The sequence below is a fragment of the Ictalurus punctatus genome, chromosome 3 (genome assembly GCF_001660625.3).
Source record: "Ictalurus punctatus breed USDA103 chromosome 3, Coco_2.0, whole genome shotgun sequence".
NCBI lineage: Eukaryota > Metazoa > Chordata > Actinopteri > Siluriformes > Ictaluridae > Ictalurus > Ictalurus punctatus.
In genome coordinates, this window is record NC_030418.2 from 24,651,279 (window position 1) to 24,674,673 (window position 23,395).

At 40.5% G+C, this 23,395-nt stretch overlaps 1 protein-coding gene across 2 annotated transcripts in view; it reads left to right on the forward strand.

Annotated features, from left to right (window-relative positions):
• Positions 1-23,395, forward strand: part of LOC108263736 (adhesion G protein-coupled receptor A1) — a 249,881-nt gene that overhangs the window by 57,920 nt on the left and 168,566 nt on the right. For both annotated transcript variants that reach the window (XM_017464813.3, XM_047154070.2), the window contains 4 exons: positions 8,157-8,228; positions 8,400-8,471; positions 8,612-8,775; positions 12,876-13,089. In XM_017464813.3, the coding sequence (XP_017320302.2) occupies positions 8,157-8,228; positions 8,400-8,471; positions 8,612-8,775; positions 12,876-13,089 (522 nt within the window). The remainder of the gene's footprint in view (positions 1-8,156; positions 8,229-8,399; positions 8,472-8,611; positions 8,776-12,875; positions 13,090-23,395) is intronic.

Genomic DNA, 23,395 nt, shown 5'->3' on the forward strand with positions numbered 1-23,395 from the left:
CAAATAAACAAACCAAGTACCGTGGTCTGTTCTGCAAAACGAGGTTCAGTTTAAATCAAGTATATTGTCATTATATGCTGTATTAACACGCTTGAAGTGTAAATTCTGTCGTTTATTATAACAAAAGTGATCTGTTAGTAACGAGGCCACCTTGCTCCTCACTCGCAATGTAGATGTGGTGATAAACAGTGGGAGCAAAAGTAAGATCTGTACTGTCTAATTAAAAATGTTATGATCAAAGTAAAGGCAGTGAGTAACAGAAATGAAAAGTGCAGTGAAAGTGAGATTTTATTATTAATTTAGGACTGTAGTTTATCAGTGTTTTTTGTGCATCCATAAAAAATAATGCATATATATATATACAGTGAGGGAAAGAAGTATTTGATCCCCTGCTGATTTTGTACGTTTGCCCACTGACAAAGAAATGATCAGTCTATAATTTTAATGGTAGATTTATTTGAACAGTGAGAGACAGAATAACAACAAAAAAATCCAGAAAAACGCATGTCAAAAATTTTATAAATTGATTTGCATTTTAATGAGGGAAATAAGTATTTGACCCCTCTGCAAAACATGACTTAGTACTTGGTTTAAAAACCCTTGTTGGCAATCACAGAGGTCAGACGTTTCTTGTAGTTGGCCACCAGGTTTGCACACATCTCAGGAGGGATTTTGTCCCACTCCTCTTTGCAGATCTTCTCAAAGTCATTAAGGTTTCGAGGCTGACGTTTGGCAACTCGAACCTTCAGCTCCCTCCACAGATTTTCTATGGGATTAAGGTCTGGAGACTGCCTAGGTCACTCCAGGACCTTAATGTGCTTCTTCTTGAGCCACTCCTTTGTTGCCTTGGCCGTGTGTTTTGGGTCATTGCCATGCTGGAATGCCCATCCACGACCCATTTTCAATGCCCTGTCTGAGGGAAGGAGGTTTTCACCCAAGATTTGACGGTACATGGCCCCATCCATCGTTCCTTTGATGCGGTGAAGTTGTCCTGTCCCCTTAGCAGAAAAAAAACCCCAAAGCATAATGTTTCCACCTCCATGTTTGACGGTGGGGATGGTGTTCCAGGGGTCATAGGCAGCATTCCTCCTCCTCCAAACACGGCGAGTTGAGTTGATGCCAAAGAACTCCATTTTGGTCTCATCTGACCTCAACACTTTCACCCAGGTGTCCTCTGAATCATTCAGATGTTCATTGGCAAACTTCAGACGGGCATGTATATGTGCTTTCTTGAGCAGCGGACCTTGCGCGCGCTGCATGATTTCAGTCCTTCACGGCGTAGTGTGTTACCAATTGTTTTCTTGGTGACTATGGTCCCAGCTGCCTTGAGATCATTGACAAGATCCTCCCGTGTAGTTCTGGGCTGATTCCTCACTGTTCTCATGATCAATGCAACTCCACGAGGTGAGATCTTGCATGGAGCCCCAGGCCGAGGGAGATTGACAGTTCTTTTGTGCTTCTTCCATTTGCGAATAATCGCACCAACTGTTGTCCCCTTCTCACCAAGCTGCTTGGCAATGGACTTGTAGCCCATTCCAGACTTGTGTAGGTCTACAGTCTTGTCCCTGACATGCTTGGAGAGCTCTTTGGTCTTGGCCATGGTGGAGAGTTTGGAATCTGATTGATTGATTGCTTCTGTGGACAGGTGTCTTTTATACAGGTAACAAACTGATATTAGGAGCACTCCCTTTAAGAGTGTGCTCCTAATCTCAGCTCGTTACCTGTATAAAAGACACCTGGGAGCCAGAAATCTTTCTGATTGAGAGGGGGTCAAATACTTATTTCCCTCATTAAAATGCAAATTAATTTATAAAATTTTTGACATGCGTTTTTCTGGATTTTTTTGTTGTTATTCTGTCTCTCACTGTTCAAATACAACTACCATTAAAATTATAGACTGATCATTTCTTTGTCAGTGGGCAAACGTACAAAATCAGCAGGGGATCAAATACTTTTTTCCCTCACTGTATATATATATATATATATATATATATATATATATATATATATATATATATAGATAGATAGATAGATAGATATACACAGACACACACACACACACACACGCACACACACACACACACACACACATATATACATATATATATATATATATATATATATATATATATATATATATATATATATATATATATATATATATATACACACACACACACACACACACATATATATATATATATATATATATATATATATATATATATATATATATATATATATACACACACACATATGTATATGTAAACCGCGATCCTGTGTGTGCAGCGCTTACATGTTCTCACCGTGCTGTGGGGGTTTCCTCTGCGTACTCCCGTTTCCTCCCCCAGTACAAAAACATGAATGGTAGGCTGATTGGTGTGTCCGGAGTGTGTGAATGTGTATGTGAGTGTGCCCTGCGATGGATTGGCACCGTCCAGGGTTTTACATATATATATATATATATATATACATATATATATATATATATATATATATATATATATATATATATATATATATATATATATATATATATATAAGTTTATATTTGTACCACTCAGTTTGTGGATTTTATTTTTAATAAGCAAAAAAAGGGTATTAAGATTTTATTCAGACGATTAATCGAAAAAATAACCAGGTGATTAATCAATTATGAAAATAATCATTAATTGCAACCCTAATACATTCCCTGTACGGATAAAGAGCAGAAAATCTATTTTGACAAACCTCATGATGGAAATCTAAGGGTGCTTTAATACATATTCATCTGTTTGCAATTCCTAAAAAAAATTACATATATTCTTTTGGAATGTTTGCGATTTGGTTGGTTTATTTTTACACTGCACATAATTAAACAAACCAAATATTTTCACATTAGTCCCAAATATATACTTGAGTTTGCACTTAGGACCAGTTCTGATCTTGTGTGCGGGAGGGGCTCATCCATTCTGTAAGGCATTCAGTCTCCTCCACTGACCATAACAACCCTTTTCTTGTCATCAAGAAATCTGAAAGCGGAAGTAACATTCACATTACTCAGCATGCACCCTACCTTCAATAATATAATTATATAATAATAAAATAAAAATAATAAGGTCTGACTGCCAAGGCCCTCGTTGGTTGTTCACTATCCTTCAGAATGATGTTCCATGAAAAAAAATGACATGTCTTTGCTTAACCATAGTTTATTGTAAGGTAACTGCAGGGAATTTTATTTTGCTTTTATTCTACAACTATTCAGACAGAATGAAGGAGAAAGTGCACCTTTGTCACAATTTCTCTGCCTTTTTAAACACCTTCTCTCATTATCTCCCTTGCTTTCACTTTATCACTCTTGCATACACACTGACACACACAGATGGCAGTGAATAAATAGTAAGTGTGTGTGCTTGTTTTAATGCAGTCGTGATTACTTTTAGGCTGCTAATTGTAGAAGCGTGTGCCAGGTCCTGGCCGCTGTGCTGCACTAATGTGTGAGCCAGTGTGAGCCATAATGGTGTGTAGAGCTAATTTAAGAGCTCCCAACTGGTGATTACAGCTGAGGGCTGAGCCACTCCCTCTGCTCAGCTTCTGCGCATATCTTTAATTACATACAGAAAAGGCTCAGCACCACAGCCACTCACATACACTTAGTCATCAACAAAAAGGTCACTGCTCTTAAGCACTAAAACAGCTGGCCAGTCCAACATTCAACACACAGTGTAGGCTTTGTTCTGTGTGGTCTGTTTTATCTGAGTTACTGTATTTCTGCTGGACTGTATAATAATGTGGAGATTTATGCTGATAAGGATGTCTATGGATAAGTGGGATGATATGCCTATGTTTTGTGCCTTGGTCAGCATGCTTATTGAGTGATAGATGAGAGGTCTGAAAAGACCAGAGTGTCTAAGGGAAAATATATAGAAAATATTATATTCTTAGATACTGATAAAATCACACTACTCTCCAATGTGGCATTTTCACACTTGGTTCGAATGCACAAGTCTTCGCCATGATTGATACTGGGTTGCAGAGTGCATTATCATTGCGATTTATTCAACTATGTGAATTATGAATTCCTTTTGAACCATGGGTAGATTGCCTAATTCTGCATGCCACTTTTGGTTTAATTAACATTAAGTTAATTAAAGGAATGATGAATTATTTATGAAATTGGTATCTCTTTACATTTCAGTGTTTCAAGGCTGTCCACTTATATACAAATATAATTTAGCATTTTTCTCTGTTGTAGTCAGTTAAATGGCTCCTTTGCTCAATAAATGTGTTGTGGCCTGGTAAAACCCAAAACATTTCTGACATTTTCTACTATATATAGTTCTAATAACTATGTGTTTTCTTGAAACTGAAACATGTTTCTCTTTTGCATGTATTGCAACCACAAGTAAAGGTCAGCATTAAAAATCTGGTTACCCCCAGAGTGAAAAAGGAGAAAATTGCTCTTAAAGATTTCATTCCAACTCCACGAGCTTCTGGGACATTCTGACAGCCGGTATCTGATTACAAATGGAAAAGATTATGTATATATATGTTTTGCTAAGGCACATAGCTATCCAACAACTTCAATAAAGTGGGACATTCATCGTGGCACCTTATTCACCATGATGTATAAGAAAGCCAAGATAAGGTAAATCATTTTGGTGAAATACATTTATTGTTTCTTAAAGTTGAGGTGCCAAAGTATGACATAAGTCAGAACACACAAACACGCACACACTCACACACACACACACACACACACACACACACACACACACACACACACAAAACAGTTTTGCTCAAATTCTGATTTCTTAACAGCTAGAATTCTGCCACCGTGACAGGTTTTCCCAGACCACCACATACACTATGTGGATAAACGTTTGTGGACACCTGGCCATCACACCCATATGTGGTTCTTCACCAAACGGTTGCCACAAGTTGGAAGCACACAACTGTACACAATGTCTCTGTATGCAGTAGCATTACAGTTTCCCTTCACTGGAACTAAGTGGCCCAAACCTGTTCCAGCATGACAGTGTCACTGTGCACAAAGTGAGGTAAATGGTAAATGGTAAATGGTCCACTTATATAGCGCTTTTATCCAAAGCGATTTACACTGTGTTTCATTCACCCATTCACACACACACTCACACACCAATGGTAGCAGAGCTGCCATGCAAGGTTCTAACTTGCCATCGGGAGTAACTTGGGGTTCAGTGTCTTGCCCAAGGACACTTCGGCATGTGGAGTCATGTGGGCTGGGAATCGAACCGCCCACCATACGATTAGTGGACATCCCATACATGAAGATATGGTTTATATAAGGTTGGTGTGGAAGAACTGGAGTAGCTTGCACAGAGCCCTGACCTCAACCCCATTGAACACCTTTAGGATGAACTGAAACCCTGACTGCATCCAAAGGCCTCCTCATCCGACATGAGTGCTTGACCTCGCTAATGCTTTTGTAGCAGAATGAGCACAAACACCCACATCCATGCTCCAAAATCTAGTGGGAAACCTTCCCAGAAGAGTGGAGGTTATTATAACAGTAAAGGGGGACTAAACCTGGAATGGGATGTTCAAAAAGCACATATGGGTGTGATGGTCAGGTGTCCACAAACTTTTGGCCATACAGTGTATATTAAGAAGCCATTTCTTCTACAGGTCACAGCATGTCTTTCTCCACAGTTGTAACTTCAAACAGGAAGTAATGTGACCACCAATTTTCAACTAATAATGTTATTTGCTGTCTGTCCTGAAAGCAGACTGCTTTCAGAATTCGGGTGAAGCAAACCCCAGACCACTATATTAAAGCTGTCCAGAGATGGTTTATCTGGACAGCACACAGACTTGAAAAACAGCTTTTACACTCAACCAAGCCTACTGAACACTCAGTGCAAATAGCCTCAGTGTCAGAATTTTTTTTTAAATAGTGCCTGTAGTCATATTTGAACTGGACTATTTTTAAATGAGAATATTCTCTAATGTCATTTCGATGTGCTTTGACTGCTTTTTGAGTGGTTTGCCTAAGAATCTTTGTAATGTCCCTAAATTATTTCATTGTCCTAATACAAACATCAACGGCAGGGATGATTTAGACATGAGCAACACATCAATCTTCCTCCACAAAGTTGCAGTGATTTTCTTTTCCCCATTCCTCCAAGGGGGTGTCTTGTGGTAATAAACACATTATAAATCAGCGAGAGTTGATTAGTTTATTCATCAATTATTCCTGCTCATTTTTCAACAGCATTGAACATACTAAGCAGGAGGATTCCCAAGCAGCATGTGAAGGAGTTTTGTGTGTCTCTTTCCATTAAGTTAAGTTTCTATTGACAAGTTGTGAACAGAACACAGCGGGTAAATAATAGTACTTTCCTGGATTGAAAAATTCCTGCTTTGATATGTTTTAGCAGACTTAGATTACCACTATAGAGTTTTGCAAATGTAACTTATAATTGAGTGCATTGTTATTAATTGGTAAAGACAACAATATTAAGACTATGCAAACTTGCACATTCTGGGTTGCTTATTAGTGCTATTATGGCCACCAATCTCCATCCAACACAACAAAGGTATCTTGTGAATCCAGTCAAGAGCATGTGAGATGAGGGAGAAGAGGGCGGGGCTTCCAGGCAATTAGTTTTGGAGATCTGTCAGTCATTCCAGATCAGTATGGCAATTGGCTACTCTCTTATTTTATTAGGAGAAAAAGACTGCACTTCTGGAATATTTTTGAGTGGTAATTCATATTAGCGTGTTCAGATGTTGAAATGAAGAGATCTGATGAGAAATGGGTAAAAATTGGCTGGTCTGGTAATATATTATTTTCAGAGAAAACATCACTGAATATCATGGCAGTGTAAAATCGTGTTGAGATTATTAAATAGTTTTGTACCTGGGATCACATTTCTTTTAAACAATCATTTGATGCCTGTCATTAATGCCTGTTATTAATCTGTAATCAGCGCGTTATGGACATCTTTCAAGATACACAAGTTGGCTTCCAGAGAAATCTTTTGTGCAGCTCCACATTTGGTCAATTGATCCTTTTTTCTTTATAGATGTCCAGCTTGCTAATGTAGCTCAATGCTGAGATGAGAAATTGTTAGCTAGCTTTGCATACAGTCTACTAAGACTGCTCATTTGATGTTAAATAGTTGACTAAAGCTAAATGCGGATGATGTTACAGTATTTTCAACAGATAAATTTTGTTTAATTAATGACCTAAAAAAGCATTGAAAGTGAACTGAGTTTAGACATTGAAGAGAATTTTTGGAGTAGCTGAAGATGAGGAGTGGACGAAGCAGTACTGGTGACATTTGATTTAGGGATATGCCCTACTAGAAGTTCTATTCACCATATATACTGTGAGAAACTCTATATTGATAGATTATACAGATGATCAAACTTTCAATTAATGGCTGCCCATACACTCAAACACACCCAAGTGTGCCAATACTTTAAGTCATTTATTCATTCATTCATCTTCAGCAACTTGAGCTCATCCTGGGAACACTGGGAGCAAGGTGGGAATACCCTCTGCATGGGACTCCAGTCTATTGCACCATTCACGCACACTCATTCACACCTAGTGGCAATTTAATATAGCACCTTCACCTACTTGCATGTTTTTGAAAGTACAGAGATGTTTGAGTGTCAGCCTTAGCAACCAATGTTAAAAAAAAAAGAGTTGTGCATTTTGTTTGGCTGAAACTATCTTGGCAGTTGGTGTATGGTTAATGAGTGAAGTATATAATTGGTGTCAATCGGATGACATATGTATTGTATTTGTGCATGTATAAGAGTTGTCATACTGCAGTGGAAGCAACAGATCATTTGCTGTATATACAGGGAATTTGTAAGCCCAATCATGAATGCGATTGTAAAATCCTGATGCTGTGGTTTCTAATCTCCTCCATCCAACAATTGCACACACAAAATCTACTTTATTAAGAGCGCTCCCTTGTGGAGAATCTTCAGCCTGCTAAACATGAGTCAGTGAGTTACAAATCACATGCAATTGTCCCTGTTGATTTACAGGAGTATCTGAACTAAAAAGGCCATGTTTATAAACCACAACCCATGGCTTATCCACTGTGATGCTTTTAAATGGTTGGCATCAGGCAATTTCTGTCAATTTAAGACCTCTCTTTGTGTGTCTATATCTGCAGGGATCTATCCAACAACCGCATTGGCTGCCTTTCTGCGGACATATTTCTTGACCTTGGCAATCTCTCGAAGCTGTGAGTTATGTGCTGACTGAAATGCACAGTGTGCTGTCTGCTCCTACCATGACCTGTTTGTGCTCTGTATAAGAAAATAGACTCCCTGACAATATTGTGGTAGTGAATTATATTTGGCCTTGATTAGGCTTAATATGAATTGTATAATATGATTCTTTTTATGTGTTTCAGAAATTTATCTGGAAATATCTTCTCCACACTGCCTGAAGGGCTGTTCATGCACTTGAGTTCCCTGAGAGTTCTGTAAGATTCTTGAGTGGTACTTCTGCACACTAGAAACATCTTGATAATACTATTACAAAGAGATAAACTAATTACATTCACTTGTTACTCATTTACCTGTGTGTGTGTGTGTGTGTGCGTGTGCATGTGCATGTGATCAGACACTTCAGTACAGATTACCTGTATTGTGACTGCCAGTTGGAGTGGTTGCTGCTGTGGACCAGAGCCAGATCTGTACGAGTGGGAAACGAGACAGCGTGTGTGTATCCTTCACACCTCCATGGCCTCCAAGTCCGTGGCCTCCAAGAACACCAACTTACCTGCGGTAGTTCAGAACATGCATTGATATACAGTACAGTATGTGTTTCTGTGTTTGATGGTCTCTGTTCCAATCATGAAAGGCAACATATAGGGACATATAGCAGTTCACTAACAAACAGCTCGGTTCAACTGCAAATCTGTATCCTGGACAAGTGCATTTGATGTTTTCTCATCACATAAAGCCTGGCTTATACTTGCTTTTATCTACACATACATGTAAACAAAATGGCTGCTGCACATATCCTTTGGTTTGTTTGGAGATCAAACTTGAGCTCTACACACCTGTGTAGTGCAGTACCAAAGTAAATTGTTGGGGCAGTGTAGCACCATGTGACGTGGTGTACATAAATGAAGAAACACACTATCGTGCATCTCAGATACCTTCCTTATGTTTGATTCTAGACATTTCTTGAATACAAACACTAACTGGTTTTCCTATTGCATTTGTAAGTTTTTAAAAACCTTTATATATTAAGGTACGTTCACACATACAGCATCAAACTGACTGGAGACCATTCATTTTCAATGAGAGCTGGTGACTTCTGGCAACATGAGCAACAGCGACCATTGGCAGCTATATGAGGGCGAGTCCAGCAATGTGACAAAGTTGAGAAAAGTTTTACTTTATGCAAATTTGGAGAGACTTGGTGCAATGACTACCACTGGGAGTGAAAACAGTAGAGCACACGTGATCCATGATCCACCATGCTGCCTGCGAGTCCAAATTGTTATGTGGACCCAGACAGTCCAGCGGTTGCACTTTTGCCGCAGATATATGGCCGCAAAGCAAAGAGCACACACTGTTTCTCCTTCATCTTGTAGGCTATGATGCATATATACACTAGTGAATTTTATATACAAACACTCTCTCGCCACAATGTTTAATTTTAGTAGCAAGAAAAGTTGTTTGTTGTCAAAAATGGAATGCTAGTTGCGACACCCACTGATAAATGTTACTATAGCAATCAGTAGTAGGAACACCTGTTGGCAACTTCGCAGTACACACATTCACACACTCATTTACACAATAAGGACAATATGGAAATGCCAATCCACTCATGTCTCTGGACTTGGGGAGGAAACTGGAGTACCTGGAGAATACTATCCAAAATAACAACAAAAAATATATTTTTTAATGAAACCAGGTGTTTATCAGCTGTCTGACACTGCATTTATTATAAATGAACAAATGAGCATTCTAGTTCTAAAATTTCTTGCTTCTGTTATAATATATACTGTAGCCTCTGTATACGCTTTAGAGTACTGTATTCAGACCTGTACAGCAGGGTGTGTGTATGCTAGCGTGGTTGGAATTAGCAGCACAAATCCATTCTGTCTCTTTTCTGGCTCACTCCATCCATTACAGGATTAGGGCAGTAATGTTCAGCCTTTTGGCCTGCACACTGCCTGGCTGCTAGACCAGATCTGCTGCAGAAACCTAATGTAAAACATTATTTATGCTCCTTCCAAGTTATTCAGTCCAAGTCCTATTGTAATAGCATTTTCAAGGTCATCATAACCAGGTGCGCTTGTTGTAGTGGACTGGGATGTGCTGTGTGTGTATCATGGCTCCACAACTATTTCATTCCTTCATGTCATGTGCTGGTTTGAAACTCACTGCTTTTGAAAAACCCTTGTTTCATAAGAGCGGCATTTAACCATAACATCCTTGTTCCGAGAAACAGGAGATAAAGGTAGCTGTCTAGCTCCCCTCTATTTCTTTTTCCTCTGCAATGATAAGGAGCAACAGCCAACAAAACCACAGGTCCTTCTCTGTTCTGTCTATTCTGCATTTGCAATGGAGAAGGACTTTGTATATTAAAGCAAAAGCTGTCAAAAATAAGTGTACAAGATTATGGTAATTTCCTAATTGTAGGCAATGTATGGTCAAAGAGTAGCCTTGGCCCAGTGTAAAAACACTTAACTACACATTCACAATGTGTTTCTGAACCCTAGAGCATGAAACTAGTCAAATCCAAAACCACTGTATCATTTGCAGAGAGTGTCGTCCAAGCATTACATTAGTGTAATAGAAAATACAAGATGGAGCTTCTCACAGAGGCCAAGTGTCTCGTGGTGAGTAGGTTACAGCCAGCATGCGGGGCTGCTGGCATTAGTAGAAGCTTCATCTTTGTGTCTGATAGCATATGAGGCTCCAAATAGAATACAAGACTTATGGTGGTGAGCACACAAGGGACAGTGGCGCAATCCTCAAGTCCTCTCGGCCAGGGCAGAACAGATACTCACATCAAGGACAGACGCTCTCTCAATCCTTCTCTCAGTCTTTCCACCTCTTTATCACATTATCTCTTACTTTTCTGTGCCTGCTTGGCAGATCAATTCATTTAACATTTTATAGGTGTCTGAAGACTCCACAGAACTGACAACACACACACACACACACACACACACACACACACACATAATCTCTTCACTGCAACAGGTGGAAATTAACGCAGTACTCCAGCTTTTTTGAGCCTAATTACAATGCACCATTTGGTAGTGTATGTGTGATTATCACAGGCCATAATTTCATCATGTTTCCCTGTACTGAGAAAAGAACTGACTCAAAACTTACTTACACTGAAAGTTTAAGAACAACTTTTGAAAAAAATGTCAGACAAAATATTTAGAATATGCAGACTGAATTCTACAATCATTATAGTTTTAAAAATGTCTTAGGATAAGAGAAAACAAGAGAGAAAGTTGAATGTTTAGATTAGTGCAAAAGATTGATGTGATGAAATACAAATGAGAAGAAGGCAAACATTCAAATAAATAGCTAATAAGATTCTAATATATTGATAATATTTTAATATAACTGATTGTTCTGAACCTTACACCAATTAGTCATAACATTAAAACCACCTGCCTAATATTGTGTAGGTCCCCCTTCTGCTGCCAAAACAGCTCTGACCATAGAGACATGGACTCCACAAGACCTCTGAAGGTGTGCTGTGGAATCTGGCACCAAGACATTAGCAACAGATCCTTTAAGTCCTGTAAGTTGCGAGGTGGGGCCTCCTTGGGTCGGACTTGTTTGTTCAGCACATCCCCATGATGCTTGATCAAATTGAGATCTGGGGAGTTGGAGGTCAAGTCAACAACTTGAAAATTTTTTCTCATGTTCCTCAAACCATTCCTGAACCTTTTTTTTTGCAGTGTGGGAGGGTGCATTATCCTGCTAAAAGAGGCCACTGCCATTAGGGAACACGTTTGCCATGAAGGGGTGATCTGGGTCTTCAAAAATCTTTTAGTAGGTGGTACGTGTCACAGTAACATCCACATGAATGCCAGGTGCCAAGGTTTCCCAGCAGAACATTGCCCAGAGCATCACAGTGCCTCCACTGATTTGACTTCTTCCATAGTGCATCCTGGTGCCATCTCTGTTGGTAGGCACTAACCACTGCATACCAGAAACATCCCACAAGACCTCCTGTTTTGGATATGCTATGACCCAGTCATCTAGACATCACAATTTGGCCATTGTCACAGTAGCTCAGATCCTCATGCTTTCCCATTTTTCCTGCTTCCAACACATCAACTTCAAAAACTGACTGTTCACTTGCTGCCTAATATATCCTATCCCTTGCCAGATGCCATTATAACAAGATAGTCCATGTTTTTCACTTCACCGGTCAGTGGTTTTAATGTTTTGGCTAAAATAAAACTATATTCAGCACATCATATGTTTTGCATAAACTAAAAGAAGCCTACAGTTTTGTACTGGCAGTCGCAGTAAGCAAGAAGCAGAGATGAAAACTTCTGCATTTGTTTTCAAGACTCAGCAGAAGTGCTTGAACAGGCCACAACAATATTTAATTTTTGATCCAGAATAGTTAATTGTGTACAGAATTTGATGTAGCCACAAAATACTACATCAAGGTCATGATATCATAATCTCTTTGCACAATGTAGTTTAAGTGCTTTTCATAAGTTTTTCATACTTTCCATTTGCTGTTTTGAGTAGTCAAATTGATAACAACCTGTCAAACAGTGATGCTGAACTGTTGACCCCATACACGCAAATGTACTTGCATAAGTTGGTGATTATATCTGAAGTGATTTCAGTATTACCTCCTCACTATAAATATTTTATTACAGACAATCCTCTGGAGCTCCCTCTGCTTCAGCTGATCCCGTCTCAGAGGCAGCTAGTGTTCCGGGGTGACCGACTCCCACTGCAGTGCACCGCCTCCTACCTGGACCCCTCCATCACTCTGAGATGGAGCCATAACCACTGGCCTGTACACACACAAGAAGAGAGAGGAGTGTATGTGGAGGACAGCATTATCCATGACTGCTGCCTGATCTCCAGGTAAGAGTGAGGGATTATAGAAAGAAGGTATCAGAGTGAATACTGTGTCTGGCTTTTTGTTGTATTTTCATGATTGTAACAAAACTGCAAAAATAAGGAAGAATGTTTTGGGGTAGCAGTTATTCTGTATATTTTTCATCATCATCAGAGCACATGTATGTTATAACTTCACTTATAGACTTCATATCAATATTTTATTGGTAAAAATAATTATCTGATGGACAGAAATTACAATTAATGTGCTTTCTGTCCTCTTTTGCACTATAAAGGGTGTTCACTTACATGTGTGAGCCTCTAGAACAAGGGTCAGAATGCAGTCAGTATATGGGTACAATAGATTTCAATGTCTCGAATCAAGCACTCTAGAAAAAAAAACAATGTAGCAGAGACAGTAAATGTATGAACAAAACCCGTCCATAGTCTGATTCATAGTTCATTGGACTTCAATAGATTTTTTATTTTATTTACCCTCTTGGGTCTGAGCAGGGAACTGGTGACATAGCTTGTTTAAAAAGAGTCAGTTGGGCACTACTGAGTGGCACAACAGTAAAGTGTCAGGGATTTGTAGAGTAGATGGATTCAGGTGCAGATTTTATTTAAGTAAAGTGCAGCTAGATAACCAAACAGTGAAAACAAGAATAAGAACTAGAACAGTGAATATTAGGAAAAAACACCCAGTCAATAAATGGGACTGCAAAACACACAATGACACACAAACATGACAACAACAAAAGTTTGACAATCAGGTGTGAAACACAGGAACTTGGTGCTAACCAAGATAAAAGGAGACACAGGTGCAAGTGAAAGAAAACATGTGACATGCTGAGGCTGATGGGAGGTGTAGTTCAGTGCCTCTTTAGCGCTATCATGACAGAGCCCTCCCCTTAACATGCAGCTCTCAATGCGTGAAACACTGTCCTGGACAGTCATGCGAGAAGTCTCTATGCTGATAAGGGCCGTTAGGACGATAAAGTTTTTCGATACCCTTAGCATAGCTAGAAGGAGGCACAATGTCGTCCACAAGGTGGTGAGGTGGAACAATCTCTTCTCATAGCTAAGGGGAGGCGCAACATCCAAGGTGGAGCATGAGAACAGTGTGACAGACACTGCAAAGCCAGCAGGGGAGCGAAGTCCAAGGCGGAGCCAGCGGGTGGAGCTAAGTTATACGCAGAGCCCTTAGGGGGTTGAGTGACATCCTCCATGAGGCCAGAGGGGGGAGCAACTTTCTCTGCAAAGCAACTGGGGGAGCAATGACTTTGATGTAGCAAGGAGGCAGAGCGATGTTCTCAGCTGATCAAGGAGGCAGCGTGACGTCCTCAGTGGAGTAGGATGGCGGAGTGGAGCTGGGTGGTATAATGATGTCCTAGGCAGAGCAGGGAGACAGAGTGACGGCCATGGTGAGGCTGTATTCTATAATGGTGTCCCCCCAAAAAAAGATAACAGATTTTGAAGCTAAATGGAAAGAGAACTCAAATTTAAGCAGGTATGCTATTTGTTCAGAATCTGTGGCTTTAGTCAAAACCAAAATGAAACCAAATCGTCTTATTTATAGCCATAAACTAATCATTAATGGTTAAGAATTAAAAGCTAACTGTTGTCACCATTCAGTCATGCTTACTGGGTGTCCTGAAATTTGTAAGCAGTTAATTTTATTTAACTGGACCTCATCCTCATCTCTATGATGACAATACATTTGCCTATTTGTCTTTAATTGATTTTGTTAGATTTTCTGTTGATTCTATAAAATATGTCTGGTGTATATATGGAGTCTATTTCTTGTGCCAACTATACTTACAAAAAATTGTTTGTAAGTTATATGACAGGACTTCAAGCTTTGCATGAAGGGAAATGGTAAAATACCGGTTTCTCAGCACCACCCACACTAACGCAGTTACATTAATTTTAGACATGAAAATAGCAACTGGCTGAGAGAAGATAAATACTGGATTATACCCAAACAAATTAGGAATATACTGGCAATCATTTATGCTTATGCCTTCACAATAGTAGTATTATAAATTCTGGTGTAGTCTGGTTTATTTATGTCAATGTTAGTATGTTTAAATCAGTTCACAGCACACGGACATGTAAGTAACCTTGTGCCAACTGTGCGTCACTTTTCAATATCATTGCACTTGATAATGATCAGGAAGGACAGGATAGAAACTGAGGATGTAAATTGGCAAAGTGCCAGTAGTGTAAGTCCTTTCTGAAGCATGTTAGACATGGTTATCATGCTAGTATCTGCTACACCTTTTGCTAATAATCAACTCTTCCTTATACTTTCATTTTCTTTCACTGGTCAGTGCAACAAGCATTAAAACACACCCACACAATGCACATCTGCTCAGTTGTGTGTGTGTGTGTGTGTATGTGGTATATGTGTGTGCTTGTTAGTGTGTGAGAAAGTAGTGCAGCACCGTTGATTAGTTTAACTGCCTCTCCCTTTGGTGTGAGTTAGCCTATAAATATTGATGTAGTGCTGACAGAAATATGTTTCCTGTGTCAACACGACTGGAACGCTTTGCTCGCAGTTTTCATAGAGCATGCCGAAAGCTGCAGCCTTCATAAACCACCCAGGAGGATGCTCACTTTTACGCTGTCGTTGTTTGCCCTCGTCATTGTGAGCCTTGTGGTCCCTTTACTGTGAGTGATGATGGTTGTATGGCAATGGGAAATCTCAGTGTCAAACAGGACACAGTGACTGACTCAGTGTGATCTCCAGAGAATATGAACATCCTGATTCTTGCACTTCTTCACTGTGTTTTTCTGTGTTTATTACAGCTTATTCTCATCCAGTCTTCATACCTGGATCCTCTTTTTAGTGAAGTGAAAGGCAGTGTTGTTTGTTAGCTACTTCATTTAGATATTCTAACAGCATTGAACTAAATAGCCTGCAGAAAGGTATTTTTACACTTCACAAGAATAATTCAGTGCACACTGTTTGAATTCTGTGCTTATTTGGGGGAGGGGCTATTTTTAGAGGTTTGCTTTCATATAGAAGAATTCCTTATGAACCATGGATTGATTGTGCAATTCCATACATTGCTGTTGTGCATGCCGGTTTGGAGAACGGTAGGCACCAAGTTTTATCTGATTCTTAAAAAATAATTTCCCTTTGGTACCAACACTCAAACACTGGTCTTCAGATGCATGGTATGTCTAATTCAAACTTGTAGATTGAAGATTTTTAGCTATACAGGTTCCCATAATACTTGCATTTTTCTCTCATTCTCAGTGCAATCACTTGTACTAGGAAATTATGTAATTATAGTTGCAATCAATATTATTCAAACCCCACTGCAAATCAGGTTTAATTTCAAAATTTACAGACTTTCAGCTGTTTGCAATAAACAAATCAAACAAAAGAATTGAAATAGTTCAACACAGTGAAGTGGTTTCCCCAAATTCAACTGAAAATGCAACTTATAATGACTTCTTCAGTTTTAAAATTATTCAACCCCTTCATGGCAAGCATCTTTAGTACTTAGTAGAGTACCCTTTTGCTGTTATGACCTACTGCAAACGAGATGCATAGCCAGACACCAGCTTCTGGCAGTGTTTCTGAGGACTCTTAGCCCATTCCTCATGAGCAATGGCCTCCAGCTCAGTAATATTCTTGGGTTTGCATGCTGCAACCGCCTTCTTCAAATCCTACCAGAGATTTTCTATGGGGTTCAAGTCAGGTGACTGTGATGGCCCTGTAGAATCTTCCATGGCTTCTTCTGTAACCAAGCCTTGGTGGAATTTGAGGTATGCTTGGTTCATTGTCCTGTTGGAAGGTCCAAAGATGCCCAAGATTCAGCTTCCTCATAGACGGCATGAGGTTTTCTCATTGGATTTCCTGATACTTCAATGACTCCATCTTGCCTTCCACATTTACATTTACATTTATTCATTTAGCAGATGCTTTTATCCAAAGCGACTTAGAGATGAGAAAATACAAGCAAAGATTGTGCAGGTTTCCAGTGCCAGAGGATGCAAAGCAACCCCAGAGCATCATCAAGCCACCACCATGCTTGACTGTGGACAGAGTGTTCTTTCTTCATTTTTCTTCCTCCAGATATACTGCTGATCCATTATGCTGAAAAGTTCCAGTTTTTTTTTTCATAGTGCCACAGAACAGAATCCCAAAACTTCTGTGGCTTATTTACATGATTTTGAGCTCACTTTTCTTGTGCTTTTGGGTCAGTAGGGGTGTATGTCTTGGAGTTCAGGCATGGAAACCTTCTTCGTTTAGTACACGCCTTACTGTGCACACTGAAACCTCAGTGCCTGTTGCCTCCAAGTCTTGCTGCAAGTCTTTTGCAGTCACTCGGGGTTTTTTTACAACCTACCTTCTCAGAAATCTGGTTGCAGCTGTTGATAGCTTCCATTTTCTGCCCTGTATAAGTAGTGTACATGCCTTCCTTGCCTGTTATATGGATTAAGCGTTCTGTCTCATCTGCAGAGAGCAGATTCCACACACAATGCAGACCACACCAAAAATTTGGTTGAAGCAAGCCCCCAGACATCTGGCTTCAAGAGGACTGGGGATCGGTTCTCCAGACTGCTCAAAAACATCTAGGTCACACATGTAACCCTGTTCCCTGAGAAGGGAATGAGATTTTGCGTGAGCTTCACGCTGTGGGAAGCGCCCTCACACACAACAGGTATCTGAAGTCTATGTAAAATCACACCTGTTTATAGGCCTGTCGTGGTCAGATGACGTGGCATTTTGCACATCACATGACTATAAATTGGTACTTTATAAGCAAAGACGCAATTTAAAGGCATAACCCAGTATGATAAAACTATGCAACGTCTCGTTCCCTTTTCAGGGATCAGGGTTACATACATAACCCAGACAGTCCCTTTCAAAGGGAACTCAACATTGTGTTAGCTTCATGCTGTGGGAATGAGTATACCCACTCCGTCATACCACTCCGTCATACTGTCCAAAAAGGTCTGAGCTTGAGGGTCTCTGCAAGATCCTCGACCCAAACTCTAATACCAAATGAGTGTGTATGGTGTAGACCACCCCACCGCTACACACACATCCTGTAAGGGTAGCCCTTAGATGAAGCCTTTGAGGAGGAGACCCCCCTAGTGGAATAAGCCCCTATGCCCAGAGGCGTGGTGAGACCGGGTGCCTCATAAGCAATAGAGATTGCTTTCACTATCCAAATAGAGATGGGCTGCTTTGACACAGCATCACCTCTACTATCACTGCAAAGCAGACCAGCAGGTGCTCCTACTAACGGCACTGGCCGGAGCGGTGAACATAAGTACAAAGAGCCCTTACTGGACACAGTAGGTGCAATCCTTCTCATTACAGTGTAAGGAATGAAGAAAGCCTGCAACATCACCAGCTGGGCAGCAGAAGTAAGCACATAGGTAATAATCCGGCCTAGGATATAGGGAGGCCTTGGCTGATCCAGGGGCAAAGTCAAGGCAAGAAAGAGCAACAGAGCTGTCAGGGCCAGCAAAAAGAGCTAAATCAACTTGAGACAATAGATTCCTGCGAACGGGAATCTCCCAGAGAGTGCTGTGCAGCAGACATTATCTCAGAGAACCATATTCGAGAATTTCAGTGATAAGACTACGGCCCACATTTCTAGGCAATTTATATGCCACACTAGATGAGGGCCACTTGAGAGACCGTGAGCTGGACGGTCATTTAAGGCCATTCCCCAGCCCGTGAGGGAGGTGACTGACATTACCATCTTACAATAAAGAGACGTCCCTACAGTTTGACCTGAGGCTAGAATTCGGGGACACCTCCATGTTCTCAGAGCATGTAGGCATCGCAGTGTGACACTGATTACTCTCCCAACTTTCAGCCACCACTGAACGGTCTCCTGCAATGGGCCCAACATTATGACATTGGCTTCTGCTACCATAAGCCCCAACAGTCTCCCTAGAGACTGGGGGGATGCCCAGACCTAACTTTATCTTCCTGAGTGTTGATAAGATTGCCCTATGCATATTGGGGATAGACATGCCCTCATCGTATTCAAATACCTTATAACCCCTAGAAAAGATGTCCTCTGACTGGAGAAGCAACTTTCCCTGAGGTTCACCCTGAGCCCCAAGCTCCTTATGTGGGCGAGAACAACATCTTGATGTTTTATTGCTAGGTTCCTGGACCGCGCTAGAATTAAACAGTTGTCCAAGTAGTTTATTACATGGATGCCCTGGAGCGCAAAGGAGCCATTGCTCACTTCGTGAAGGTGCGAGTGGATAAAGCTAGACCGAAAGGATATTGATACGCATTGCCTCCAAACACGAACTTCAGAAACTTCTTGTTACTGGGCAATGGAATATGCGTCTATTTTAGATCCAGTATGTCCAAAGAGTATGGTTCAGATGACGCAGATCTAAAATTGGCCAAATACTCCACTCTTTTCTGTGGACCAGGAAATAACGGCTGTAAAAACCTCCCTCCCTCAGAGAAAGGTATATGTTCAATGGCCCCTTTGTCAAGGAGAGGTCTTCCTACTCTGTGCTGACTACTGTGGTTAGCATGCCTCTGAAACAAGAGGTCGAGCTATGAACTGGACCTGGTAACCCTTTTCCATGAAGGACAGAAACCAAAGAGACACATTCGGCAGTAGTGTTCATACTGCCAGATGGTCTTTAGTGATGTTAACTTTCCACATTTTGTTGGGGGGAAAGCATCAGAATTACGTTTCCCTGTGATATCTCGCTGAAGAGAGAAAACTGAAAACTTGGGACAACTTTGGCTAGCGGAGCCCTACAGTAATACTGGGTACTAACTTCCCTAACAACCTCTCGTCGATCTCGTCGAAGGGCGATCTCCAAAACCTGAAAGCAGAGAGGCAGATCTGGAGGAAAGAGCAAGAGATGGAGCAGCTCTGGTTCCCCCTTCAGATCCATACAGGACCCCAGGATCTGAGCCGGCTGGCTGCCTCTACAGTGGCAGCCCAAAGTCCTGAGGTTCCAAAACCAATTTTGCTTCGGCTGAGAAGCGAGAGAGCTTGTGAAGCATTCACAATGAGTGCAGCCAGCCACCTCGAGGGCTGCCACAGCACACTCCACTCCCATACACTTAAAACACAAGAATACACAAACAATGTGCCCATCCCCCTCTGTAATAAAACAAGAGCTCATTCTGTTTGCACAGGATAGTGACAGAAGAGAAAAGATGAGATATATATATATATATATATATATATATATATATATATATATATATATATATATATATGTGTGTGTGTGTGGGTGTGTGTATATATATGTATATATATGTATATATATATATATATATATATATATATATATATATATATATATATATATATATATATATATGTAAGAGAGAAAGAGAGAGAGTGTGAAGAGTTTTAGGAGTGTTCACACAGACAACCGACATGCGGCTTTGCTGAAGAGAAAGAAAGCTGATGATTTGTTATACAGGCTCCATTTTATAGTCACGCGATGTGCAAAATGCCACGTCATCTGACCATGGCAGGCCTTTAAATAGGCATGATTTTACACAGACTTCAGGTACCGGTCACGCATGAGGGCGCTTCTCACAGTGTGAAGCTCACTCAGTGTTGAGTTTCCTTTGAAAGGGAACAGCTTTGAAAGTGTGAAAACAGACAAATACAAGGGTCAGAAATGAACATCATCGAATGCCACGGAGCCGACTTTTTTTGTGTATAAGCCATATAGTAATTGTTAGATTTTGTATTTTGTACTTCATGAGCACCTTAGCAGGAGTGACTCGTGACCTGTTCCATATGTCTCCTCTTCCAGTGAATGATACGACATTTTTCCTTTTTTTTTCACAGTTTCTGTTGGCATGTGAAGGATTTCTTGTCACTCTGCTTCTGATTAAGACGTGCAATTAATCCTTGCACCACCTTTCAACACATTAACTGTGCAGGCCTTTTTTTTCCCCACATGGAGTGCATGCTGTAATGTTGCTCTTGGCAGCAGGGAGATCCCACTAGATGAGGAGGTGGGGTGTCAGGAACTGCTCTCCTTTCCACCACAGACTAGCCAGTCTGCCCAAGCTGCCAACCAAAACACTGGCCCACTTAATCACAATCCACAGCCAAGTATATACACATATATGTACATGCAAGCTGATTCCTGCTGCCATATGGTAAACTCTGAATGAACTGCTAATAAGTGTCCAAAACTCGGCCTGGTTTTCAAAATCTCAGGTTATGTCCACATTACATGCAGTACGAAAAAAAAGAATTATGCACATGCAAGGAGTGGTGTTTTTTGTCAAAATTATCAGGGCAAGCTTCTGAGTCCTGTTAGTTTAACAAGTGTTTAAAGTTAGTTCAGTATCTTAGCAGAGATTTCAGTCTCATTGCTTATACTTTTTAACAAGCCTTAAATTATGTCAGTCTTACTAAAACATACTCCAAGGCTCTAATTTAATACAAGAATTAATTGAGCATGGTTAGTGAGCAACACGTGGGTGATTCACAATGAAGTATGGTGTAAATGACATCACAAGTAGGAAGGTGGATCTCAAAGACATTCTAGCAAGAGGAAACTGAAACTCATGTTTGAAAGGCAAAGAGATTTGTCAAATTATCTTCAAAATATTATATTAATCAGGAATAAAACAGCACAGAGCATGCTGTTATAGGACAATAATACACAACAGGGTGTTGTGTCACGTAATAAGGTTAGGACAGATGCAAATGCAGATAAGAGCTTTATTAAAGAGAGGAAGGCAGACAAATCCAAATCGTGAATCAAAAGAGTGGTCCAAAAACAGTCAAAAGGTCAGGCTATTGGCAAATGGGCATAAACTAGGCAAGGTAAAAAACAAAATGAGAAACTAGATGTGAGATCAAAAACTATGAAACTAAACATGAACAAAGGCTTGGCACGGTGAATATACTCAGTACTTGGCGACATACATAGATACACAAGGGGTTTTAATAACAAACGTAATCAGGGGAGAAACACAAGACAGTTTTTTCCCAAAGCAGATTTATAGAATTATATAAATTCAGGATATAGATTTTAAATGTTAGAATTTATCCCTAATGAGCAAGCCAGAGGTGATCGTGGCAAGGAAAATCTCCCAGAGATAATATGAGGAAGAAACCTTGAGAGACTCAAAAGGAAACCCATCCTCATCTGGGTAACAATGGATAGTGTGATTATAAATAAGTAAATCCCTTCTGTAAATGTGCTAATACTACACGGTCAAATAGTGCAATTGTGTAGCCAGGAAAATTCATTACATGAAGTCTGTTTTTACATGAAGTCTGTTCCCTTCAACATTGTGTGAGCCTCATGCTGTGGGAAGCACCCTCGTTACCAGTATCTGAAGCTTGTGTGAAATCAGGCCTATTTATTGGCCTGTGGTGGTCAGGTGACATGGCAATTAAGCACATCCCATGATTATAAAACGGCACCTCTGAACCACACCGTCAGCCTTATTACCTTCAGCAAGACTGCATGTTGGTCGTTTTGTGTGAATGCTTGCAAAAAAGACTCTTCATTTCCTCTCTAATTAAAAAAAAATCTTTTTATTTTTCTGTGCCTTTAAAAAAATAAATAAATAAAAGTATGAGTGAGAGAGAATTCAGCAAATGTGTCACGCATTGCTCCAGTTTCATCACCGGGGGAATGGACACACTTTTTGTGTGAAGTTTCTGGGAGTGCATCACGCCACAGTGGCTCTTAAGAGGGCTGACTGTACGCATTGTGAGTACTGTACAGTCAGGCAGCTCTGCTCGTGGCTCGCACTCACAGAGCCGTTTGGATCTGGACCAGCCGGCTCAGATCCTGGGGATCTCGTATGGATCTGGAAGAGGAGCCGGAGATCCGGAGCACTAGTCTACCTCTTGCTCTATCTTCAGGATCCGGCTCTCCGCCAGATTTTGGAGCTTGCGTCACGATTCCTCCTACAGTTATGGAAAGCCAAAACACCCTCTCTGACTCTGAGGAGCCAGAGGGGGGTGCCATTGCACCAAAAACGCATAGCAGCTCTCAAGCATATAAAGAGCTGCTTGAATTGATTACTAGGGCAGTAGAATAACTTAATCTAGACTGGCCTGGGGAAGAAGTATGGGCTCATAGCAGGCTGGATGAGTGCTATCTCCCCAGTGAAAATAAATCTCACTCACACTGCAGAAAACCTCCCTTTTTTCCAAAAGCGCATGATGAAATAACACGCTTTTTGTGAAAACCATACACTCGCCATGTTTATAACCCTGTGACGTCAGATTATTGGATCATCATGGGGAATGAACAGCACAAGTATTTAGCTATGCCAAAGGTGGAGGAGGCACGTGCGAGCTACCTTTCTCCATTGACATCAGGA